Source organism: Pseudonaja textilis, chromosome 7 (assembly GCF_049901715.1).
Source record: "Pseudonaja textilis isolate UNSWEBS1 chromosome 7, rPseTex1.2, whole genome shotgun sequence".
Classification (NCBI taxonomy): Eukaryota; Metazoa; Chordata; class Lepidosauria; order Squamata; family Elapidae; genus Pseudonaja; species Pseudonaja textilis.
In genome coordinates, this window is record NC_141996.1 from 30,069,695 (window position 1) to 30,097,632 (window position 27,938).

The 27,938-nt window shown below is 33.1% G+C and overlaps 1 protein-coding gene and 1 long non-coding RNA gene across 3 annotated transcripts; both read left to right on the plus strand.

Moving 5' to 3' along the window:
- The first annotated feature begins 38 nt into the window (after nucleotides 1-38).
- TBC1D23 (TBC1 domain family member 23) lies at nucleotides 39-27,839 on the plus strand. 2 transcript variants are annotated; one of them, XM_026700842.2, is made up of 19 exons: nucleotides 39-97; nucleotides 4,699-4,810; nucleotides 5,970-6,075; nucleotides 7,401-7,605; nucleotides 7,857-7,980; nucleotides 9,331-9,455; nucleotides 9,544-9,590; nucleotides 10,489-10,592; nucleotides 11,796-11,918; nucleotides 13,270-13,362; nucleotides 14,443-14,613; nucleotides 15,578-15,620; nucleotides 16,256-16,365; nucleotides 17,442-17,584; nucleotides 18,604-18,648; nucleotides 21,453-21,541; nucleotides 24,370-24,505; nucleotides 25,099-25,293; nucleotides 26,321-27,839. In XM_026700842.2, the coding sequence occupies exons 1-19, from the start codon at nucleotides 60-62 to the stop codon at nucleotides 26,400-26,402; spliced, it is 2,091 nt and encodes a 696-aa protein (XP_026556627.1). In that variant the 5' UTR covers nucleotides 39-59; the 3' UTR covers nucleotides 26,403-27,839. The 2 variants fall into 2 exon arrangements, with proteins under 2 accessions (XP_026556627.1, XP_026556629.1); XM_026700844.2 differs by lacking the exon at nucleotides 18,604-18,648.
- Nucleotides 218-1,224, plus strand: LOC148125291 (uncharacterized). The gene is made up of 3 exons (XR_015744311.1): nucleotides 218-354; nucleotides 402-428; nucleotides 1,087-1,224. It is a non-coding gene; the product is annotated as an uncharacterized LOC148125291 (long non-coding RNA).
- Nucleotides 27,840-27,938: the final 99 nt, after the last annotated feature.

Consider the following 27,938-nt stretch of genomic DNA (forward strand, 5'->3'; position numbering starts at 1 on the left):
GCAGAACCTTGGAAATTTAGATCACGCTTTACGGCACGGCTAGGGGCACGTCAACAGCTATGGCGGAAGGGGAGGCAGCGTCTTCGCCGAGTAGCTGGTGAGTTGAACTGGCTAGCAAATAGACTGCTTGAGAGGGACAGAGAACTCCGTTGCCAAAGCTCCTCAGAAAAGCAGGCAGTTCATTAGCCTGTTTGAAGTCAACCCTGCACCAAGTGGCTGTGATTGATGCCACTTGAACTTACTCTTAGAAAACGGAGTATTGACGGATTCCACTGTGTCTGGATCTCAGCAAAAGCATGATTCCTGGGCAAATCCTTGTGACTGTTCAGAGTGACCGATTCGTTTGATGTATTTGTTCTTGTTTCTAAATGTAAGACGAGGGCAAAGGAGATGGCTTAAAGTTCACTCCGAATTGCATTAAGGCTGAGGTCTTTTTTGATCAACTGCAAAATACTTCAAATGGATTGTCTTTCTCACCCAAAAGGGACCAATAATTAATGGACGAGTGTGAGAGTTGAAAGCTGAGTGAATCACAGTATTTGCTGTATTTATAAAAAATAAACTTTTTCCAAGTAAAAAGAGAGAAAGAGAGATATAATCCTCCAACTCATTTCAATATGCTTGTAAGATAGCATGGTTTAATGATTTGGAGTAGAGAAACAACATTTATGACTTCTCAAAATCATGTTTTGTTTAGACCTATATACAGTATATTGGACTTATTCCACCCATTGAGCTTCATGATTGAATCTGTACAGATAGTTCTCGTCCTACAACTACAATTGAGCCTAAAATTTCTGTTGCTAAGTGAAAAATTTAAATGAATTTTGCCTCATTTTACTAGCTCTCTTGCCACAGTTGTTAAGTGAATCACTGCAGTTGTTAAGTTAATGATGTGATGTTAAGTGAATCTGCAGGTGGTGATCACATAACTCTGGGATACTGCAACTGTCATATCTATGAGTCAGTTGCCAAATGTCTGAATTTTGATCACATGACCACTGAGATGCTACAACAGTCATAACTGAAAAACAGTCATAAGTCACTTTTTAAACTTAGTGCCTTTGTTGCTTTGAACTATCTCAGTAAATGAATTGTTGCAAGTCAAGGACTATTTTCCAGTATTTAATCATTCAACTGTCAATGATTGCTAAATGGGACGCTATGTCCAGAAGACATGCTAGATCTCTTAATTACCAAGGGGCAGGTATCCTTCAAAGTGCCATCATTTCCAGAGTTTGCTTGTGAATTAAAATATGTTTGGCTAGCAAATAGCATACTAGATTTTCTGAATTTAAATCTTACTCAGCAAAGCGGTTCTTTTCATTTGTGGTTATCCAGTGTCAACTATTTTGTCAAGATAAACAGATATTCCACAGTCTATACTCTTTTTCCCAGTAACCTTCAGTACAAACTATAAATAGCTTCATATCTTATTTTAATTTTGATAAACGTTTATTTTAGTTGTCTGACACGATTTGGGAGTCTAATCAAGATTTTAACCAGGTTTTCTTTAAAATAACTCCCTTTCAATTCAATAAAATGAATTTGAATCTTGGAAGTAAATTTTATTACTTTTTTAGTAATTTTTTTCAGATACTTAAATATGTTTTATTTTGATTCTCAGAAAGCTGGACAGTGAAGATAAAGTGGTTCTTAGTTTTTGCTTCCATTGATTGATGTCTTTGCTATATCAAACCACATGTTTAAGTTTCTTTGTAAGCATTTCCCAAAAAATGCCTAGCAGTCTAAACAAATAGAGACTGACAATCTAAAATACATGGTAAGAAAAGAGGAAATCCCAGTCATCCAGTCTTGTTGAGGTGAATAGGAGAAATTTATATGAGCAATCTGAACTTTATTTTTATTCATTCAGTATTGTTTAAGTTTCTCTTGCTGCTACACTGCCTTTTCTGGTTTTCCATGGATTTTATGTCCCATATGATGAGTGAAATGTCCCGCTCTTTTCATGCTTATATGTTCACTCATTGCTTTATGTTATTGTATGTATCTTGGACTCATACAGTGTTTAATTTATGCAAATTTAGTGTTGGGCTGTTGTACAGTGTTTTTCTGTTCCTGTATGCTATAACAGTTTGCAGCCTTTTGTTTTTTTAGTGGAATATACAATAAAACAAGAACCACACCCATCTGAAGTCAGTACATGTCACTAAAAGGGTGATATATTCTCCAAAGGGCAGGAGGAAGTTTTAAACCCTGCCTTTTAGCCACAATTTCCTGTCTTGTGGCCAGAAATGTACTTGATATTAAAATTCATTTCCTGGTGTGCCTTAACAGTCCTAAGTATAAGTGTGAGTGAGATGGGCGGTATTTAAATTAGAAAAATAAAATAAAATAAGTACAATAAGAATTGGTTAGATGATGTTAACACGGCTTTTATCAGATAATTGAGTGAGAACTCAAAGAAACTTTAAGGCCTATATAGTATGCTGAGTAAACATTTTTGAAATTATTACTCAGTACCAAAGGGCACTGTGATGTTGGAAATACTAAATGGAAAGTCAGGGGAGATCAAACTCCAGTCTTAATAGTCTTTCTAGAATTACTTCTCTTTGATTATTCATAAATTATTTCTTATCAGTTCATATTTTAATTCTACATAGTGCATTATTTATCAGTGTGTGAATCAAATCTCATGTCAATTATAATTTGTTTCAGGGAGGTAAAGCCAAATTCCTGTAAATATTTTACAATAATAATAACTTAATGACATTTCCCATTTTTTTCTGAGGATTTCATATGATTCAAATATTTATATAATACTGAATAAAACTATCATATCAACATATGTCTGGGTTCACATATTATGCTAGAATTTAGAGAAATCTGGTTGACATAAGGACAAGAAAGATAATCATTTGATTAGAAATTAACCCCAATGGCAAGAAATGATTTTTTTTACCCTTTTATTATAACATACTTAAAAGCCCAATCAAGAAGAAGAAACTAAGAAAGGTTTTTTAAAAATTACAAAAGAGACATAAGGTTTTTAAAAATAATGTTAGATTAGTACCATGTATAAATATAATCTTATGTTAATTTTAAATATTATTAAAAACAAATCAATACTTTGCATCAAATGATAAGGATCATTCATAATGAACAATTAATGTGAGTTTCTACTTTAAGAAAATCTGTCCTTAATAGATTTGTTATTTATTTATTATAACCTAGAGCTATTGTATTAAGAGAAACCCCAAATTGGAAGTACTTCAAGTCCACACGCTCAATTTTCATCCATAACTCATTTCTAGATTAAATTATTCTTTATCAAACTTGTTTTGAAATACAAAAGTATTTTTCAATATTGACAACGATTTCCATAGCTTAGTTTATCATTTTCCTAAAGAAGGAATTATTTGTAATTTCCAATAAAAAATACAAATATACTATTATCTGTTACAGAGCCAACACCATATACTTTGTAGGAATGTAAGATAAAATAGCTGGCTAAATATTTAAGATTTGATTCATTGTACAGGGAATCATTTTGCTGAATGAACTTTATGACATTGCCTTCAACTGTGACGGAAAAATGAATCTTGTTACATTTCCTGCAATTTTTTAATATGAATTATCTATTTTGCAATTTATAATGGAGTAATGTTCCATAAATAAATACATACATACATATATACATACATACATACATACATACATACATACATACATACATACATATTCATTTTCCCTGCATGTAATGCCAGTAAAGAAAGTATGAAGGAGCTTGGTTCTTTTAGCCTTGAGATAAGATAATTGAAAGGTTATTCAGGTGGTTCTCAGTTTATAATCAGAATTTGGATTCATAAGTGATGTGACTGAGTGAGTTGCACCAGATTTGATAGCCTTATCTGTCACGATCTTTAAACAACTCATGGTCATTAATCAAATTCAACTCCTCCCATTGACTGTCAGAAGCCCCTTGGGAGAGTCACAAAGAAATATAGTTTCTTATTTTTTATATATTTTCCTGTATTTATCCCATGTTTTTATCTTAATCATAAATTAACATGCAATTACCTGGTAGCAATAATAGACAATAACAGATGGGATTCAGTGCCAATCTTATCAGATCTTATTGAATGGGCAGAAACATTTGTGGGGAACTTGTCCCACAAGTATACAGGTCATGAGGGACTTTTTAGAATATTATGGTACCAGAACCTTGAATTGCACCCAGCAGTCTTGTAGTACCATTTTTGCACATCTTTTTAAATATAGTGTCTCAGGATAAATGTTGCAGGATCCAATCTAGGTCAGTTACTGGGACCAGAGGTTTAGTCTTCCGAGGTTTCGGACTCATACTGGAGCCCATCCTCAGGGAACTTCTCTCTAGCAGAATATGACTCTCTAGCAGAATGTTTTAACTTTTATTAAGAGCTTAGTTTCCATTAAAAAAAAAAACCCAAAATAAGTTAATAGCACTATAGAATTACTTTTAGATGTAAAATGAGAACACAATCTGCATCCTTCTTTAGAAGTAATACCCACTGAAGTTAAATAACTTATTGATATAAGTTTAAACCATAAAAATGTTTTTGTGTCAAATGAGATTCATCTTAATAATTTACGCTTCAAATTATGTGCAGTAAGAGTTGGTAGTAAAAGATGAAATATCTCAAAAGTTGAAACCACCATTACCTTAAAACTACATATAATCTTACTCAACTTTTGTAGGGAAAATGACCTTGCAGAAGCTCTGGAAGAAGGAGGCTGTGATCTTGAAACAGTTAGGAACATAGTCCAAGGAAGACCTTTGCCTGAACACCTAAGAGCCAAAGTTTGGAAGGTAAGCCTTTCTTACACATTTGATTTTTTCTGAGTTATGTAGTTCAGAAGGATAGGAACTACCTGTTGGGTCATTTTATTTCTTTTTTAAATTACCAATATTAGCATACAGTGATAAGTGATATAGCAGTTAGGATATTTGAGCAGAAGAATGAAGATTGAAACCTACCCGTGGCTATGGAATATTGCTCAGTGACTTTGGGCTAGTCTCTGCTGTCAGCTGTTATGGAAAAACATAGGAAGAGAGAATGCTCTGTAGGCTGTCGAGAGATAGGACCTACAAATCTAATTGTAATGATTATACTTCATCTTAATATATAAATTGTCTACACCAATGCATCAAAAATATTTACTCAATTAACTTTGCAATTGCCATCTATGTTTCAAGGAAATAATTTCAAATGCAAATTCAACATAAACGTCTTCCATTTTTAGAGTAAAGTTATGCATTGCATAAATAAAACATACATTTGTTAGTTATACTGTCATTTAAAAAATAAAATCTATTTCTGAGAATGTAACTGATTTGGAGAAGATGTGTTGGAAAAAATTATTTGCTTCTTTGATCTTTCTTTATTTGAAAGTTTCTTGATCCATTTAGCAAACTGTGTAAAAGTTGTTTGCAACATCAGTAACAGGGTCTTGATTCACAGGGAAGAGTAACTTTGGGAGGATTTAATTTCAAATACAAAAATAATTTTGGGGAAATGGTTTAATTACAGTTTTTTCCATTACGTATATTTCCAGTCCTAACACATACTTTCTGAAATGGCTTTTCTTTTAAATGAGTGCTGAAATACTGTTACATTTATTCAGTTATACCTGCAGTTTCTCTTTAAATTCAAGAAGTAATCATTTATTTCAATAATAAAGAACACTATAGGAAATTTAATACATTTGACATACTAACTTAAAGAGTGTTCATAGTTCTTTGTCACACATTACTTGAATGCATACATTCTTACATATCATTAAACGTAGATTGTTCATGAACGATGAAGGCTGCATCGTTCATTATAAAGAGCTAGTAGTCACTGATTTCATTATTCATACTTGAAACAATATCTCTTTAAATATTTTTAAGTTGGTTTAAGAATCATATCTTCATTGCGGTCAAGATATTTAATATTTCTGCCTTATTTCCTTTGTATTTATTTTAGATTGCATTAAACGTTGTAGGGAAAGGAGACAGTTTAGCATCTTGGGACGGATGTTTAGATTTGCCAGAACAATCACTGATTCACAAAGATTGTCAAGAACTAGTTGGTGAGTTTGAAATAATATTTTGATGGTTAAGCTGAAAGCCACTGATAATATTTAATCTCTCCATAACAGTTTTGTTTTTATCCAATCCCTAAGATGCCTGAAATTCAAATACATGTGTTAAGTCTACTTGAAATATGGTAGAGAGATATAATTATTTAATGTTATATGGCTCTCCTTTTTTGACAACACATATGTAACAATGCAAAATAGAGGTATAAAATGTCAATTACAGAGAATCTGACGTATCACCATTTGACTAACAGAATCTTCAAGCGTTACTAAATGTTTTTCTTTAAAACCAGTCTTAAAATTTTAATAGGGGATGATCCAAATATTTCAGGGTATGCTGTTCTTAGAGGCATGAGGCCATCACTGAGAGGATACAAGCATAGAGTCCCTATAAATGGCATTCTTTCAGATTTAGGATCCTTAGCAACCCTTCTATATTAGATGCAATCTGGGAGGCAGATTCATCTCAAAGAAGATGGCCTTGTAGATGTCTAGTGGTTAAACTATGTAGGACTTTAAAATGACAACATTAAAATGACAACTTTGAATTGCAACTGGAAGCTGACTGGTAGCCATGCAACTTCATTAGTGAATTAACTGAACTTTTCCCATAATTGTTTGGACCTCTACATATTGAGCAAACCAAATATTCTGGTCTTCAGGGCCAGCCCAAGTGGATCAAAGGGCAATACTCCAACCAAAAGGTAGTAAGCACCCAAGGGAAAGTGAAATGTCCTTTTCTAGAAATGTCCTGTTACAATTGGTGTACAGAATATAATTGAGCAAAAGGCCCTCTGACCACAGACCTGACCTGCTGCTCAAGCAGAAACTATGAGTCCAGAGGACCTTCAGATTATGAACCAACTCTATCTGGCAGAGTACAATCCCATCAAGAGTCAAAGATGGGCTATTCTAGAAGTAGCTAGCTTCTGAGTTTGCCGCCACTGTGTCTTCCTGGAATTCCATTTAAGTCTCTTTCTCCCCAGTCAGATCCTGTCAAGCTATTTATTGTTCACAAAACTATTTTCACTACTTCACTGCTGACATTCAGTAAACAAGAGTTGCTGAGAGAGTTTAGTTTGCTCTAGGGACCCCATTTTGATATCCATGGAAAGTTTTTTGATATCCTTTGGTACTAGATGTTTTTCTTTCTTTAAAAAAAATCAGCTGTTTTTGTTTTAATTTATTTAACTTGTTTTTGTTGTTATATCTTTTTATCATTTGCCAGTTTTGGGGAATGACTGAGGTCTCGGGCTTATACAATCAAGGAATGCATGTGATGTATAATGCATAACTTATATACTATTTCTTTTTAGATCAGCTGTCAATATCAGAGGAGGAGAAGTCAGTATTACGTTTGGATATTGAATCTGTGATTACATTTTATTGTAAATCTCGTAATGTTAAATACAGTTCTAGCCTAAGCTGGTCATATCTTCTTAAACCTTTGGTTCATCTTCAGCTTTCACGAAGTGACTTGTACAACTGCTTCTATGCTATCATGAACAAATATATTCCAAGGTAAAGAAATCATTTATGAGCATTCAATTTAATCTTAATTTTTATTTTATGGATATCATCTTACCTCTTTATTGTCCTTCCTTTTTGCTCAAGTGGCATTTTTGTTTGTATTTTTTAAAATCATGAGCCTATGAAGATAATTCTTCTGATATTTTGTTTATCAAATCTTTATGAAAGTCATTCATATAGGGTTTTTCTTTAAATGTACAATCATTTTTATTGTATCTGCTTCTATCACTGCTTTTTTTTAGGGACTGTTTTCTGAAGGGGAGACCATTTCATCTCTTTAGGCTGCTCCTCCAATATCATGAACCAGAACTATGTTCATTTCTAGACACAAAAAAGATGACGCCGGACTCGTATGCACTCAACTGGGTAATAAAGTAAAAGTAGGAAAACATAATGAAAAGTGAAGTTCTATAACAGAAAATTTGGTAACAACTCTTAAACAAAAAGAATACATTTTTGCACAAATTTTTGTGGCTACTACAGATAGGATGTTATAAAATTTTGATATCTTAATATTAAGTTTTTACAGTGAATTCACTTGTTCATGAAAGGTCTTTCTATTGATCAGAAATTTCTTTTGGCCCATAACAGGCAAGCAGAAATGTCTGGTTAACAATGGTAATTTCTCCCAAGAATTAAAGGATATAGGGTTTTATTTTTGTTACACTTTCATGGCATGCTATTATATTCACGGTTCCTAAAGAATAATCTATTATCTATCTATTAATCTAGTATTAGCCATGTAAACAAATGCACCTTTTTAATCATTATTTAAAAACAATAAAAATCATGACAAAGTTATCTTACAAAGAAGTAGGCTTATTAGTATGAAAATTGCTTTGTTCTAATAAGTGGATACTTCAGAATCTTTATGTAATGTGCAATTGAACTGGTTAGACTCAGTGATTGTAAAGATTTTATAAAGAAATATATTGAATTTTCATATCTTATAATACCTGTCATATTTAATAAGGACTAATCACTTGTATTTTATATAAAATCAATGTCTTTTGGGGTTTTAAAAATTTACTTGTAATCAAAATTTATTCTTTTAAATGTTTCTAAGGTGTAATCTCTTTATATGAGAATTAGGCTACACTTAAAAAAATAGCTAATCCATTGTAAATACATGTATAAACCTCTCCATATTTTCTATTCTCAAAAATATTCTATTAGTAAATGTACTACTTAAAAACTCTGGTAATTTGAGTTGAATCAATTTTTAAATTCCCTATTTACTTCTATTAAAACTAAAATGCATATGATAATGCATATATGAGGTCTGTTTCTCAGCCAGCAGTTTCAAGAAATAAAATTAGATTGTTTTGTTAATCTGCATCATAATACCATGTTTTAAATTTACGACTGAAAGTTTGAGCATATTCTCTTGCTGTCAGGTTTCTCAGAGCAGTTCTTAGAACTTCTTATAGTTCTTGAAACTTTAAGCATTAATTAATAGCCTGGGTTTGTAGGAAAATATAACACTGTTGTTTAATACAAACATAATCAGAGTTTGAAGTATGTGCAGTGGTAATTTTGGCAATCCCGCTTTCTGATGATTGCAAACTTAAATTGTACACTTGAACTTTTTTGGCAGTTCCGTGGCAGTCACATTACCTTATTTATAGATATATGTTCAAGATTTAAATATATGAAACAAATTTAAAATTATATTACTAAAATGTGCTTCAGTATTTTTTTTCATCTACTTTTCAGCTTGGTTCCCTATTTTCAAGTTACTGCACAGATGAAGTCACCCAAACAATATGGGATGGATATTTTCAGCTAGCAGATCCATTCTTCATTTATTTCCTAATGCTTATCATTCTTGTTAATGCTAAGTAAGTATGACAGCAAATTACTTAGCTGCTACTCTTGATTCTTCTTTTTTTTAACACCTGCTTTATGTTTCTCCATTTGCCTTTTCAGGGAATTGATCTTGGCACCAGAATCTGATAATAAAGAAGATGTTGTGAGTAAGTCTTCAGCTTTAATGTAATGCTATTTAGGCAAAGTAATACAGTGAAATGCTACTGATATGTGGAAGACTACATTTTCAAATTTTAAAAAATAGGTCTGTACGAAGTTAACGTAGCTCACATTGAACCAATTCAGATCCAAAAATAAAATACAGTTTAATGCAGGACTGTTTTGTCCACTGACTAATGTACCATAAACTTTTTGTACAAAATGATTACAAAATATTGTTATATTTTAAAAGTCCCTTTTTCACGTTACAAATATACAGTATATTTTTGGGTCTTGCTCTGATTTTTTTCCTGCATTCTTTCCAGTTATCTGTTCTACTATTTACATTTTTGTTATCTCTCCATTCAGTTATTATTTGCTAAATTTCTTTCTCTCAAACCTATGGTTCTTTTGAGGAAATACACAATTAGATACTGTGGACCTATTTCAAAGAATATAAGCCCATTGAATCCTAACATGTAGACATGCTCACACATCAAGCATTTCTCTTTCTCTTCTTCTCATTTTAAATCTTGAACATTTTTTTTTGCTACTACTCTTTTTCTCTTCTCCATATCTGAGAAATTTTTAATCAAGTTCCAGGAGTGAGTGAGGTTGCAGTTATTTGTGTAAAGTGGAAAACCATTTATAAAATAAGGAGACATTGCTTTGGTCACCAGTACACAATCTCTTTTTTTGCCATTAACAGCATCTAGGTTGGTTAGCAACAGCATTTTGCTTCTTTATTACATGAGAGTTTATATTCGTAATGGTACAAGCCATTTTTATGAAACTTGATCATGAACAAAATCATGTAAATATTGATTAAAAGAGAATAATAACATAGACCTTGCTTTAAAAAAACTTCATCTTGTAATACTCAATGTAATGTTTTGTATATTTCAGGCTTTCTTGAAAAATCTCCTGGCAGTTTGGAAGTAGAAGATATAGAAGACCTTTTCTCCCTAGCACAATATTATTGTAGCAAGACCCCTGTTTCTTTCAAAAAGGTAATTGTCAAGCACATTGAGCTGTCTTGTCTATTCTTACTTCTGCTGACTGCCAGCTGCCTGCAATTTGGCAACTCGAATCTCACCAGACTCAAGGTTGACTCAGCTTTTTCATCCTTCTAAGGTCGGTAAAATGAGGACCCCAAATTGTTGGGGGCAATGTGCTGACTCTGTAAACTGATTAGAGAGGGCTGTGGAGCACTGCGAGGCTGTATATAAGTCTAAGTTATATTGTTACTGCTGTGCCCTCCAGATGATGTGTATTAATAGTGCCATCAATCTTAGCAGCATGGTTGTACTTTAAATTCCAAGAATGAACTGGTTAAAGGGTAGATTCAGAATGAGGGCATGAGGAATAAATATGTAACATAATTACATTAAATCTTCATTAATTGAATTACTCCAATAAGAATGGCAGAGCTTGAGATCGTAGATTTTAAGTAATAGTATGCCCAGCATTTCTTTCAATATCAATTGCTGTTGCTTAGAATGAGCTCCATAGTAACTTTTGCCAAACCCAAATGACTTTTAAAAACGTTGATTCAAATCTCTGTAAGTTTCCATTCACTCTGCTAGATGGCAATACTAGTCAGGTTTGAGTAACCTTACACGATAGGCTATCAGGAACTATTAAGTGTACAGATTGGATTGGGAAACAAAATGTTCCAGAAAACAATGGTGACAAATGTTTTTCATATTTTTATTGTACAGAGTGTCTTTGTGAGGGAGAGAGAGTTGGTAGCAAATTACATGTACATGGGTATATCCATAACATCATTAGACACTAGTATAAAGAATGCTCCATTAACTCCCAGCTATTAAAAACAAAGCACAGTTAAATGTTACATTGTTTCCTATCCAATTCAAAGTTTCTGGAAAATAAATTGTTCTGCTGAGTCTTAAGAGACAGGTCACAATATGTTCACATTTTATGCTGGATTTTATTCCTGTTTTTATGGATAATCATAACTTCCATTTAAATATATGGAAAAAATTGTAAAAGATGCAGGATGTGACTAAACTCAGGTATAATCCTATAAATAATATGTAAAAATGCACACATAAAAATGCACACATTTATAAATCTAACGCTGTACGTGTTATAAAAGTTTTATCCAAGAGCTTACAAAAAGGCCATGATCTTAACTGTTGCTTATTTTAATATTTATCATAACTATTGTTTTTTTTTCCTTGCTGTCATAGGAAAATCACAGTCTATTTGGCAGCAGTTTATTGGGTATCAAAGATGATGACTCGGACTTAAGCCAAGCTTTGTGTCTTGCAGTTTCAGTTTCAGAGATACTTCAAGCAAATCAACAACAAGGGGTCAGTAAGTATTCCCAAAATGGGAAAAATTAAAATCATTTGCTACATCTAGAAGAATATCTTAAGAGTATTTTAATATTAGCAAACCAGACAACTGAATCCTGATCCATTGCTGCAATTTAATTATTTGATTTATCATCTCAATATTATACACAAATATAGTTAGGCTGTACATCTCACATGGGTATTAGTGCTTATTTATCTTATTACATATCTTTCATCTGTAAAAACCTATCAGGACTTCCACCACATTGTTCTACCAGCCGAGCTATTTGAATCCAAAGCAGAAAATGTGCTTCATGTGGAATATAAGCAGAATCTCCTCACTTATCAGGTCCTACTTTAAAAGGGCACCTTTTCTTTGGTTCACAAAGTAGATGTCAGCTCTTTGGCTGCAGATCAGATGAAGAAGTGTACTCCACAGGCTATATTGCATTATGCTTTATTAAGTCAGGTTATAATAACAAATCTTTCAAGCCTGATTACACTTTACTTCATCTCCCTCTTATAATCTCAGTGACTCAAGGAGGAGTCTCCCAAGAGTCTCCTCCAAATACTGTCTTGTTTCATAAGCATTAAAGAGTGTTTCACCTTTTTGGCTTGTATAATGGTTCTTGCCTATTTTTCTAAACTCATGTACCTGTCTCTCTACAGTGATCCCAAGAATATACATATTTGAATTCATATAGTAAGGAGGGGCCAACAAAGTATGGTAACCTGAATATTTCTATGACTAAAATGTGATCTTGGAAATATTTGTCTTCTTTAAGAAGACTCCAGCAGCAGTATCAAGCATGGTCCTGTCCCTCCAAAAGTATTTATTTTACTTTGGATTTAAATAATTGCACATCACTATTTTTTAAAAATGTTCCATTGGATCAAAAAATTGTAACTCTTCATTGATATAGGCCAAGGGTCTTCAAAAGTGGCAAGTTTAAGACTTGTGAATTCCTGAGCTAACATGACTGGAGGAGGAATTCTGGGAGTTGAAGTCCACAAGTCTTAAAGCTGTCAAGTTTGAAGGCCCCTGATATAGGCAAAAGAACAAGTATAAACTGTTTGGAAGGCATACTGTTTTCGCTATTCAGATAACTTTGACGAGTATCAAGAACACTATTTTCCTTTAAATTGATGCTATGTAAATTTTTATATTTGTTATAATCATAATCATCTCACTGCAAAGCAACTCTGTAGAAAGCATTTTCAAACTGCACAGCTTTGAAGTATAACCGTTGGTTAAAGGAGTTGGCTGTATGCTTTTGTTAGCATAAATTAATTATCTTAAGCTATGGTGCATTTTCTCTGCCTTGTCAACTGACATTGTATTATTAAAAAAATATTCTTGTTTTAGGAAGGAGTAAGATTCTTTGTGGTGGATTGTCGCCCTGCAGAACAATACAATGCTGGCCATTTATCAACTGCATTTCATTTAGATTCTGACTTAGTAAGTATGCTGTCAGCTTAGTATGTTTACTTTCATTTTTTTTAGAATTTAGGAAAGAGTTCAGATATTGTACGATGTCATGTTGCTGGTAGATGTCATTCTGAAAATGAAATAGATTCTTAGCTGCAGTCTTCCATATGAGCATCTGCCACTTCTGCTTTTGATAAGCAGCTTTGGAGCATGGCATACAGAATGGTGACAGGATAGTGTATTGTATGTGCAAGAATCCTGTTGCATAGCAGAAGATATAGGGCCAAGAATATTAAAATTTTAGTTACAAACGTACTAGGTTCCATAGCTGTTGATTTATACTCTCATGTTTCAGAAACTATTTTTTCATACTGGAGACTGAACGTTCTACATGTTAAATACAATAACAGATGGTTAACAGAGGGATTTGAAGATTAGTAAAATGTTTGCGTTAATCTGTTGACTGTTTTTCCCCCTTTTTAACATATATTATGGTTAGATGTTGATTTGATTTGATTATTAGAGATTATTAGGATTGATCATTAGGATACTTAACCTCTCTGCTATATAATGAGGAATCCACTGATGAGCACTCTGAATATTATTTTTGTGCTAGTTGTTTGTTCACTTGATTTTACTGTCACCCAACCTAATTACTTAACTAGCTTTCTGATCAAATCTCAAGTGGGAGACTTGATAAAATTATTTGCTGAATTCAAATTATGTTACGTCTAAAACATTCCCCTAAATTACCGAGGAAGTTACCCACTTAAAAATGGGATGAGACTAGTCCAGCAAGATTTGTTCCTGACATTTCCATTACTGAAATCTGATACTGATTACATTGCTTTCAAGATGCATCTATCAGTGAAGATATATCTATAGATTTCTGTGTAGCTGACTTTTCCAAAACATAGTTTAGCTTAGTTATAAAAAAACGTAATAAATGAATTAGCTATAACGATCTCTTAAAAACTGGCTGATAATTATTTTTTCTCAATTTTAAATATATCAGTAGGGTTTTTTTTTAAGTGTTGATTTAGAGAAAGAATTAAATGATCAGCTGAACAGATGGGCACACATGATTTCTGCTTTTGCTTTGTTTTACAGATGCTTCAGAACCCATCAGAATTTGCCCAATCTGTGAAATCTTTGTTAGAAGCCCAGAAACAGTCAATTGAATCTGGTTCTGTAGCTGGTGGAGAGCATCTTTGTTTCATGGGTAGTGGTCGAGAAGAGGAAGATATGTACATGAACATGGTACTAGCACATTTCTTACAGGTATATCTAAAACTCTATCACATATTGCCTTTAACCATGATAGTTTCTTTCTGTTGTCTTAGTTTCTTTCCTTTGTCAACTGATTAGGTGATATTCCCAGCCTTACCCTACTGAAAAAAATATTTGCAATTACCGGTAATTTTCATAGATGTGGTGTCCAGCTGTTTGGATTATTGCATGTAAATTCTCTGTCAAACAGTTTACTGAATTGTGAAAAGTTTGCACAATATGTATTTTTGATATATGTGTTGTAAAGGGAGGAATGTCTGTAATGGGAGTTAAATCTTCAACATTAGACTGTCTACTATTGACCTCATCCCCTTCCTAAGAGGTCTGTAGGGGACGTGCATAAGCGCACCAAAACGTGCCTACCGTCCCTGTCCTATTGTTTCTTTTTTTTTCTTATTCGTATCCATTTCATGTATTTATAACCATGTTTATACTTTACCTGTTATCTAATAATAGTTTGACAAAATAAATAAATAAATAAATTTTGTTCTGTGTGTTCACCATAAATATTAATATTTTTAATAAACATTAAAAATATAATTCTAGGCTTGAAAAGCCCCTTAAGAGCAAGAGAGATATTTTTAGGATAATTAAACAGATTTTTTTTCTATGTTTTCTGCCACTGGAAGCCACTTCTATATTAAAAATACAGATTTAGGGAAACTGAATTCTAAATCTTTTTATGTTACTTGACTCTTTTCATGAATGTGAAGATATTGCACTTCTCACATTATGAAACTGGTCCTTAGGCTAAGAAAGGAGGAAATGTTTATTGTTGATGAAAAAGGCCCACTCTTATTTAGAAAGGGAACTATAAGACTTATTGATCTGTTCCAGTGAAGTGCCAGCTTCTTCAAGATGAAACATGTACTAAAGCTGTTTTATGTTACACTTATTTTGTTTTTAAAAAATCCATATGCTAACCTCATCTTGGTGATTTCCAATCTTATTTCAGAAAAATAAAGAATACGTAAGCATTGCTAAAGGTGGATTTATGGGTAAGATTTTCTTTTAACTAGTAGAATACACCAAATCAAGTCTCATTAAAGAACTGAAACATTTGCTTAATGGCCATCACAAAAAAAGTCATAAAATTGAGTTGGTCATGTGAGTAATCCATTTTATGACTGTTATGACTTATGGCCATATAGGTTAAGTCAAGGACTACCTATAGTTTCTATAATATTCTAGGATGTTTATCTAAAGCTGCACTGCCCAGAGATCTATAACCTCTCAATTTTGAATTCCATAGGGGTTACAGTATTAATCCTAACCTGCCTCTCAGAAGTTAAGTCTTTTTTTTCCTTGCATTAATATGCACATATTTGTTCTCATAGTTCCCAGTTCAAAATTCTGCTTATGACCTAACCATTCTTAAATAAGAAAGATTGTAGGATTAGAAAATAATGAACAAAAATTGTATTATTTATTACTATTATTATATGGCACCCAATTCCTAGGAATCCTGGGAAGTTTTTAGTAGCTTTGATTGTGCAGTTTTTGGATAAAACTGTATTTGCTGCTAGTGCCTTTTACATAATATGGTGTTTTATAGAATGCATCATAATTATTAGCATATTTGAGCATAAGACAGTTTTGATCAATCAACAATTATTTCAATTTTTTTCCATAGCACTGCAACAACACTTAGCAGACATTAACATTGAAGGACCAGAAAATGGATATGGCCATTGGATTGCTAGCACTTCAGGCTCAAAAAATAGTATTAACTCCTTAGTTGACGTGAGTGCTTTTTAAAACAAATTGTTTAGCTTTTAACACAATGTTTCAGGATTGTTTTTATTTTTTTATAATATAGAACAACATACCACATGCATTGAAGGAGAAAAGAGATGTTAGGCTTTGTTGCCAAAAATCAGAAAGAGGCTTTGTAAACCCTTTTCCAGTTAACAAATTTTAATAAAGAGCATAAGTGTTAATTAACACTACTTTAATTTGATACCTTAGCTGAACGGTGTGTTTGCCTAGAGGTGGAGCTCTTGCCTCACAATCACGAGGCTATGAATTCAATCCTATTGGCAGCAAATATTTGTCTCTGGGTACAATGAGAAAATAACTGCTATGAACTTTATGTAGGTGTCAGGAAGGGCTTCCGGCCAGTAAATGCTTAGCTCCATTCAGTTGCCCCGACTCCATCCTGATGCAAGGGATTACAGGGTTGTTAAAAGAAAGAAAAAATGATTTCTTAGCATCATGTTTTAAACTATATTATGGCAGCATTTTCCTCTACATTAGGAATAGCCAATGTGGTAACAAATATATAGATTATTTTATTTATTTCTCCTTGTTTTTAGAGAAGAATATAGAAACAAGTCCCTGCCATCATATATGCTCTATATGAGCCACGGTGGCATAGTGGTTAGAGTGCAGTACTGCAGGCTACTTCTGCTGATTGGCTGCCTGTAATTTGGTAGTTCAAATCTCACCTGGCTCAAAGATGACTCAGGCTTCCATCCTTTCAAGGTCAGTAAAATGAGGACCCAAATTGTTGGAGGCAATATGCTGACTCTGAAAACCGCTTAGAGCTGTACAGCATTGTAAAGCGATACATAAGTCTAAGTAGTATTGCTATTGCTATATGTTACAGCCCAAATAGTTCATATACTATGGCCATACTTAGAGGTTGTAGAAGATCAACAGAAACTGTAAAAGTAAATTTCAGAAGCACTTCGCACGTGTACCCTTGGGGGCTTAGATTGCACACTTTTGTTCTTTACAAATAGTGCATGTATCAAGTTCACATTTTGGTGATTATGGAATATAAATGAATTTTATTCAGAAGCATTCTGCCTTTTTAGGGCGATTCTCCAAATGGATCAAATGATGGAAAGGGTGTCAAGTCTCTGGTAAACAAGATGACTGAAGCTTTAAAGACGAAATCTGTAAATGTGAAAGAAAAAGTTATTAGTTTTATTGAAAATACTTCAACTCCTGTAGAGAGGTGAGTTATGTTGGTGTATTTATTATGGGCATTGTGGATCAGGAAGGTGAGTTCTCTGGAATGTTTCACTTTTTCCCAGAAAGCAGTGATTACATCTAAAATACTAAATTACTTCTTTATCAATAGCATAGATAAATGATAATTCAAGTCTGAATTGGTAGATTTCAGGAAAAAGGGAATTTTCCAGGAACATAGTTTTCAGATCATTGCATATAAATTATTTCCAATCTGACCAATCTTCTTGCATGTTAAATCATACATTTTATTCCTCCATCCCTGATTGTTTTGTGCTACTGTGAAGAGATTTAATGGCTTGACCTTAGAATTTTCCTATATGTTAACAAACATACTTACAACAACAATTTTTAGATTGGAAGTTTGTTATTTCTCATTTCTTGCTCCACATATTTTTTTTCACAGCTCCTTCTTAAACTCTTGAACTTTGAAAAGTATTAAGTTTTGTAGGAGATCTGTGTGTGGATATGAATGAATATATATGTGTGTGCTTTATGTGTATATATGTATGCATCCATGTGTGAGGTGGGTACATACACACACACACACACACACACACACATATACTCTCTCTCACACACACACAGAGTCATGAAAGTCAATGGGGTATTGTGGTAAAATGCTGGATTAGGAGTCAGGAGACTCAGGTTCTAATTTTCCCTTAGGTATAGAAGCCAAGAGGGTGACTTTGGGCCAGTCAAAAAATACCTTAACCGGTACTGGACAAATATGCTAGATTACCCCATTTCTCCTGCAGTGGATTAATTCAAACAGTATCAGAACAGAATAATAATACTTCATTTTAAAAACATAAAAAGTATCTTACACTGGAAAGCTGATAGATAGATAGATAGATAGATAGATAGATAGATAGATAGATAGATAGATAGATAGATAGATAGATAGATAGATAGATAATGAATAATTCCAAATGGGAAGACATAAATCAGATTTTCTTAATATATTGTAATTATTTATTCTGTCCTCTGCCCAATTTGCTATAGAATTTCTTTCAATCTTCCCTGGCCTGACAGACCAAGTATGCTGCGGTAAGCCACATACAGACCCACCTGAGTAAAACTGCCTTTGTTCTTTTTTAGCATGACTTCATACTATTTGTAAGCATCAGTTATACTGTCAATAGTTCTCAGATTTTTTAAAATTAGGAATGCTTTACATCAAGCTCAAATATTTAAAATACTATAGTCACAGATGTTCACATTCATTTATAGATGACACATGCATAAAAGGGACTCAGTAGCTCAGCGGCTAAGACGCTGAGCTTGTCAATCAGAAAGATCAACAGTTCGGAGGTTCAAATCCCTAGCACCGCATAACTGAGTGAGCCCCCATTACTTGTCCCAGCTTCTGCCAACCTAGCAATTCAAAAATATGTAAAAATGCAATTAGAAAAATAGGGACTACTTTGGTGGGAAGTTAACAGCATTCCATGTTAGTCATGCCGGCCACATGACCATGGAGATGTTTTCAGACAACACTGGCTCTCCAGCTTTGTAACAGAGATGAGCACCGCCCCCAGAGCAGGAAACAACTAGCACATATGTGCAAGGGGAACTTTTACCTTTACCATGCATATGTAATAAATGTTACCTCCCTTGCAACATGATGCAGTTAAAAATGTTAGCCACAATTCACTGTTTTGTCTGAACATTAAAATGCAGCTACATTTTTGATAATTCTACTCAACAAAATGGGATTCTGTGGTTAATTAGATTTTGGATCAGAGCTGAAAAATCTATAGGGAAGAGAGGTTTCATTATTAAATTACATTTCAATAACATCTTAAAAAGCATACCCTTATAGCATAACTTAAGAATATTCTTATGGCCCATTTCATTGCCAGTGATTCTTTGACTAAGTAACACAGATAAGAATTTTGAAATAATAAGAACCAAATGGATTTCACAGGCACAATGCAAGAAGAAATCACTTGGAGGATGGATAAAGTTAAAGTAGCCAAAATTTCTATGCTATGTAAATTTAGCAATTGATTATGGCACATGTGTCAAACTCACTGCGTCACATTAATGTCACGTGATGTGTTGCAATGTTTTTTGCCTTCATGGAGATAGGTGTAACATATCTGGGCCATGAGCCGCCAGTTTGACACCCCTGGACTATGAGAATATTGTTTCTAAATTGTGGTTGTATTTAATATCATCTGAATATCTATGCACAACAGCAAATTACCTTAAAGGTATTTATTTATTTACATGAAGTCTGATAATAACTACCCTCCTAAACTAAATGACTGGGTATGTGTAAGTTGGTTTGCAAACCATGGTTTGCATTAACCATGCTTATATTAAAACCAGTAAATTGTGGCTAAAGATCATGGTTGTTCTTATTAAGCACGCAAATAATGATTTCCATACTGGCATGCATTCTTTATACCTTCTGACAGTGCACTTAAGCTCATCAAACTAAGGTATCTTGTATCTAGGTGCGATGGGCAGCACACAAATAAACAGACAGATGGATCATAGCAATCTTAAAACAACAAATCACAGTTAGCATTACTTTTGCCTAGTTAGCGACTATTGTATGTTGAGCTTGTAGTGAAATCTGAAAGAATAGAGAATTGTTGTACAGGCCTCAAAAGCATATAAAGAGGCCCTGCAAATTTTGAAACAGTTGCAAAAAAATATAAATTGTTGGAAGGCTATTTTTTAAAAATAGTGGGCATTCTATTATAAATAGATAGTAAATAAAGTATCCAGTAGAATATGTTTATCTCATACACCAGGTATTTTATTGAACAATGTCAGTGTTACAGATGCTTATCTTTATAAATTACTAACAAGCACCACTCATCTGGCTTTCTTTGGATGGCACATTTGTTGTTTCTTTACACAGTTCAGTTGCCTATTACTTTAAACTGCCAACTCCTAGAAAATGAATAGGAATTAGAGATAAATGTGAGTTTTCCCATCAGTTTTCCCATTCTTCTTCCTTATGTTACCTATATGTCTCCTGTAACAATCATTTCTACACTAATAAGTGAAATTTGAATCTTTTTCAAAAGTGAATTGGACAGAGATTTACTTATACCCAATCAGCATTATAATTTTTAGAATGTATGGATAACACGTTGGAATGAGCTACTTGCTGTGAAGTATGAAACTATGTAACATAGTATTCGGTTTCTGCAATAAAGTGCACTTTCAGTAATCGATGAAAGATGAATGAGCAAGAAACAAGATCGAAATGAAAAATCTGAAAAGAAGAAATGCTATAATTCACATTCTGCACTTCTCAAGTCTGTTCTATTATCTGATATTATGATTCCTCCAGATATATTTGTTAGATGAAATTAACACATATTCTCAGGTTTTTTTTCTGTCAGTACTGCATACTTTGGAATATTGGAAACCAGTAGTAGTTTGTCCCCAAACACGCCTTGATATATTATCACTTTAAGGAAACCTTTGTTAAAAACATAGGTGTGCAGTGTCTCTCTCTCCAGATGTTGCTGAATTATAAAGACCACTGAGAAGAGGAGCTTGGAACTGTAATTTAATAATATCTGGAAAGCCACATAGAACCCACTGAAGTGATCTGTGTTTTCTAACTATGTTTGCTGAACTTTTCAAACCCAACTTCTTGTACGTAATTCAGTCCAGGCAGTTCAGTGCTCTTTTGCCTGCTTTTCACTAATTCAGTATGGTTCATTGCTTTTGCATAGCCAGCTACCTTTATCAGTCTTTGACTATACACACACACATTCACACCTGGATCACATTGCATGCTGTTAATGGGAAAAATGCTTTGATTAGATATATTTTAAAATGAAGATCATTTTTCCTTTCTTATGCTCTTTCCCTGCCAACAGGCATGTCAGCAGCAGTGATCGAGTAGGAAAACCTTATCGTGGTGTGAAGCCAGTATTCAGTATTGGAGATGAAGAAGAATATGATACTGGTATAGCAGTTTTTATAAAAGTATATATTGCATTTTCTAGCTAAGTCCTGAATTCTGTTATTAAAAAGATACTTCCTGTATACACATAGACAGGTTTTCTGAGAAACATTTACTTTGTGCCAAAAAAAATCAGGGATATGATCTGGGCAAAATACTCATCTAGAATATACAGGTACGTTTATTTAACTTTTTTTTTGAAAATTTTATTTGGGTTTTCACAAAAACAAAATACAAATAAAACATCTTTTTTGAAAATAGCATGGTCCCAGGTTATCACTTCTTCATACAGACACAAAACTCAATTTCATGCTCATTTTTATATTCGTCTGTCCTGTTACAATTTCACATTATCTTTTCTTATTAAGCAAATTTTTCCCTGTAGTTACCACTTAGAGTATGACACCTTTATATCCTTTAATTTTATCAATTCAAGCTCTTATTTAAGCTTGAGTGTATAGCTTTAAGATTATAGCATTCAATGTAATACATAACTTCCAATTGAATTCTGCTTGGTACATTCTTAAAATAGACACTATATTCTTAAAAAGATATATATATATATATATATATGTATGTATGTATGTATGTATGTATATATATGTATGTATGTATGTATGTATGTATGTAAATAAAACACATTCCATTCCAATTCAATTCTATCATTAATATGCATTAAAATCTTAACATCTTTAACATTTCTTTTCAATTAAATATCATACTTCCTCGGGAACACTTATAAACTTTCCATAGTTAATTCTTTTTTTCCCATATTTCTCACTTATAGTTTTATAAATCATTACTAATAATTAAAAATGTTCCCTTTTAATTCTCTCAATCATTTTAATTCATTTATTTATTAACAAACATCCCACTGCATTACAATAAATATTTTATCCATCATCATATTTTCTAGAGTTATTTCTATTTGTAATGTAACAAAGCTATCTTATGTACCTTTGCAGAATCCCTTTTACAATTAAATTTTCACCCATTATCTCTAAACAAACATATGGTTACAATCCTTATATCTTTTCCCTGTTTCTCCATTTTACAACTTTTACAACTTCTTTTCCTTGCCTTCTTTCCCCTCTTCTTCTCCCTCCCCTTTTTACCCCCTTGTCCCTCTACTTCTAACTCTCTCATCTGTAATCCCCTCTTCTGTTGCTTTCTAATATTATACTTATCTTTCAAATTGTTCTTCTTTTTGGTTGTTTTTTCTAATCTTAAACCTTTCACTCTCTTTCCCCCCTTTTCTTCCCCCCCCCATTTAAAATTATTTGATCATTAAAGATGGCTTCTTCTTTGTCCCAGTCTTCTTGTTCTGCAAGCATTTCTTGTTGCTTCTCATAGTTCCAGATCTTCATTTCTAAGAATTGAAACACGAAGCCAAAAGAACTTCTCCCTTCTTGTGCGTCTTCTTTCCATTTTTTAAGTTTTGTTTTCAGTTCTTCTAAGAGTGATACCATTTTAAAAACTTTTAAACAACCACCCAGTTAATTTTAGTCATCTAGATGCAAAAACCAAAAATCACCAAGTAATCCAAATAATCCAAGGCTGTTTCTACTTGCTTCTTTTTTCCATTTTCTCTTCCTGGGGTTCTATTATTTTGTTACCAAGTTTCCATTAAAATGTATCTTTGAGGAATGTTGTTAAAATTTCACTGTAAGTTCTTTTTAATTACAGTTCCATTCCTTAATTCCATGCAGTCTCCTCCATTTTTCCAGATCCTGCCCTTCTATTCATTTTTCTTTCTCCTTTCCAGCTTTTAAAAACTTTTAAATGTCCAGAAATCTTTATTATCCCCTTGACTTTTATTTTCAGCTTAGATGCCTATTAATGTCAAAGTGGATTTTTTTTCAGTTTCTTGCTTAAGTCTCTTCGCTGTCAGTATAATGAAGGGAAGAAAAAAAAACCTAATCCTTTCCCTTCTCTCTCTCCTTCGCAGCTTGAAAATCTTCTTTGGGAACAATGTTGTTAAGTTTAAAGTCCAGGGTACCTTATTTGTTGTTTTTGCTGTTTGACCCGGTCAACCAAAACTTTCTCTTCTTATCTTCCTCCTGCACATTCTTTTCCGGTCGAGTTCTTCTTTGTAGTGGTCATTTCTGACCACCGCTACAACCGCCTTCGGGAAAGGGAGTAATGGCCAGCTGGGGAGGAGAGATGCGGCTCTCCTCAACCCTGCAGGCAGTCTCCCCACTCTTCATCACCTCTACGGGGTGGCTTAGCCCCAAAACCAGCCAGCTCGGGGCGCTCCAGCGGCAAGCACGGATCGAAGCCTCAGAGAGACGAGGTTTCGGTCTGTCACTGAAGAAGCTCAAACCGGAAGTCCCTGGTACATTTATTTAACTGAGTGCACTAATGGACTGGACTTTATTACTGATAAATTCAAGTCAAGGCATCCTTCTCTAATTCAGAGATACTCAATAGTTATCAGAGAAACCTGTTATTATCAAATGAACTTGTTTGGAATCTTCATCAGCATTCAGGAAATCCAAAATTATATCCTTACTTTATCAAACTATATTGTAATACATATTTCATACATATATATAATATTTGAAATATACTGTGACTTTTGCATGGAATCAGCAACTTAAGAATGAATGTCTTGGCTTTAACACTGTAGTTTTAATCATAAATTGTGACTTGTAAATGACTGTCAAATATATGCATAGAATAATGTGTGATGGGATTTCTAAACTTGGTGATGATGAGCAACAGCCTTCATTTCATAAATTTCAGATTAGAATGAAAAATGTTTTTCAAAATGTGTGATACCAATTAAAAAGTTTTTGTCCACGACAGCATTTTTTTTCTTTTTGAAACAGATGAAATTGATAGCTCTTCAATGTCTGATGATGATAGAAAAGAAGTCGTCAATATTCAGACTTGGATAAATAAGCCAGATATAAAACACCATTTCCCTTGTAGTGAAGTTAAAGAAAGTGGACACATGTTTCCTAGGTATTGTTGCATTGGCTTTATACACTTAATAATATTTCTAATGATAAAAAGTGGCTCCCTCTATCTTTCTTTCTCTTTCCCTCTCTCTCTCCCTGTATATGTGTGTGTGTGTGTGTGTGTGTGTGTGTGTGTGTGTGTGTGTATACCAAACTATACAGGCATGCACACACATACAGACTTTAGTATAGACAATTGCTATGTTTTAAATGCCAGATATGTAGGTTTCTGTAATCATTTTTTAAATTTACCTTTAACCCTACTTAATGGAAAAAAATTTAAAATGTAGGGTGACTAATTAAGTGTATGGATTAATGGTCACAAACAGCAGTGAACAAATTGACTGCAGATAATAATTTCATAGCAGATATTTTGTTTTGGTCATAGCGTAATATTATATATTTGCACTTTTACCATAATATAAACCATGTCCACAACTTGATGAAAAGTTAATTGTAAGCTTGCCAAATAGCTGTGTAGTCACAGAATATTATTATTTTCAAAATGCATTTGCCTCAGGATAATAATGCTGAGGATGGGGAAATGTCTGTTTCCTGATATAATGCACCTTATTTTCTGTTTGTTTATTTTACTAGTCACCTTTTGGTAACTACAACACACATGTACTGTTTGCGAGAGATTGTTTCTCGGAAGGGATTGGCTTACATACAATCTCGTCAGGCACTAAATGCTGTGGTCAAAATTACTTCCAAGAAAAAGCATCCGGAATTAATAACCTTTAAATATGGAAATAGTACTGCTTCAGGCATAGAGATTTTGGCAATTGAGAGGTAAGATTTTACTATGATTAGATACAACTACATATGAATCATCCATATATTTTGAGGATTCATTTATGTGTCAAGATGAAATAATCAATTGACAGTAATTTCTAATATTGTTGAGCACAGCTTTATTATATGTGGAATTATAAAGTCCTTGTATAAACAGTGAATCATGTTTAATGTAAAGTGCTTAGTATTATCAAGTATTATCAAGTGGTAGTATTACCTTAAAGAAGGCTGAGCCTTCTTCAAGTTCTACAGAACTTTTTATACATTCTTTATGCTATTCTTTATTGGCTAAACAATAGTCTAGAAATTATTACTCCTTGAAATTTAATTAAGATACGGTTTAATCACTATGTTAGATCATGAGTGAATCATCTACATACATCCTGGAATTTTGAGATTCTCTTAATAGCAACATATTAATCAGTAGTCCAAATAATTTAAATTTTTCCCAATTATAAAAATAAATTGGAAATTAGTTGCTAGGCAACTATTATATTTATGTATATATCAAATTTATGTAGCCTCCGTTTTACAAAAAGTTACTCTGGGTTATAGACAACAATAAAGTAAAACAAAACTATATAAAAGCAATCATTATTAAAAATACAAAGCAGTCATTATTAAAAATAAAAAAGCTCAAGAGATAATAAATACTAACTATATCAACGGAGTCATAATAGAATGTCTCCTGGGATCCTGAGCCTAAGGGCATAGCCATATCTTAAAAGACTTCCAAAACATTATGCAGCTAACTATAGGTGATGATGAGGCAGAGCCTGAAGGCAGGGTGGAAGAGAAATAACACACTGATTCTTTATCTCATTTCAATTTCTTTGTAAATAAGCGTCATTATATATGTGTGTATGTATGCCTGTGTGTGTGTGTGCGCACGCGCACATGAGCATGCACATCATATACTGTATAAGGATCCTATGGGTCACGTCATAATATTTTAATAGTATTACTTTATATTGTGAAAGTGATTTGGTATATTAACAAATGATATTATCATTTCCATTTTAAGGTACTTGATTCCAAATGCAGGTGATGCCACTAAAGCTATAAAACTACAGATTATGAAAGTATTGGATGCCCTGGAAAGCTAATAAGAACAGATGTTTTCACTGTGTCTTCAGAAGAAAGTGGTGGCCAAAATATTTTATGTGGCCTAAAACGACTTGTTACAGCTGAATACTAACCTAAGAGGACATTTCAGTTTATTGATGGGAGTGCCTAGATAACCACTTTATGATAGAAGTAAACTATACTTTTGAAGAGATTTTTTTAAAGTATTTTCTTTAGCACATTTGGAAATATTGTTTGTTATAAACTTGAGTTATTTTTAAAGTAACTGTGGAGAAGCTGACTTATTCGTAAGAGGAGAACTCAGTACATAGATCTGTTTGAAAAGATACACTGTAACCAGGCAATACTTTCCAATATTGGAAAATATTTGAACTACATAATTCACAATTGAAAAACAAGACATACTTTTACAAGCCTTGAATATTTGGTTTGAACAGTACTTGAGGCAAGAATTGATAACTTCTTTAAAACAATATTACATGCTATCCAACTTGGGAAAGGTTTATAGGGACATACGATGTGTATGTAATTTTTAAAGTCTTCTATGAGGTTTAAAAGAATAGCTAAATTTCTGAAGCTTGAAATACTAAGTAGCGTACACCAATTGAACGTTAATAGCTTTATGCTTTATAATAAAAACTAGGGTTTTCCTAAGTCAACATTAGATTGGGAAATGAAATCCATAATTCGTTTTTCATAAGAGAATATAAGAATTGGCTACACTAATGGACATGCAAACATAATCTTTCAGAAACCTGCTCAAAATCTGTCCAGCGTTTACTAAAATTGCAATGCGCATGAGTGAAGCAAAGTTTGGAAACTTTATGTGTAATGTCTTTTAGTTTTTCTTTGAAATGTATCAGCTGAACCCTACTAATAATGTTTTCAGTGCTTGAGATTAAAAAAAATAAAATCTGATGCAAAAATCCATATTTTTTGAAGAATAACCGAAATGGTTGTGAGAGGTATTTGAATGCACTTAGGAGTCTCAAGAAAATCCTGTAAATGCTGCAAAACCTGGGAGTAACAATTCATAGGATTTTAGTAGGATTGGACAAAAAAAATGATAGAATATCTGCAGATGCAATCAGCCTGCCAATGGAAACTAAAATCAACTGATCTTCATAACCAACTCTTTTGATCTCTTAACAAGAATCATGTAGGCACTTTAATCTTGAAACCAACACTCATTTTTTTAAAATACCTAAACAAGTATATAAATACGAATTGCATGTACTGCACTTTTTCCAAAGTCCTGCATTTATAGTTCCATCCCAGAACTGTTGCATTATTTTTTTCCTTTCTTCACACTCCTTTTAAAAAGCAAATTAAAATCTCCTAGAGGTTTTCCTGCCTAATTTAGCAATGACATTTTTTCCTAATATTAATGTAAAGATGTTTGTGCAATTGTTTATAAAAGTGCTATTGTAAATAAATCATTACTACTTAAAAGCCAATTATTTGTCCAAGTCATTTGGCTAAAGGATGCCTGATCCAACCGTCATTTCCAAGGAATAACAATAATAGCAAAAATCTACACTTCACATCTTAGATCA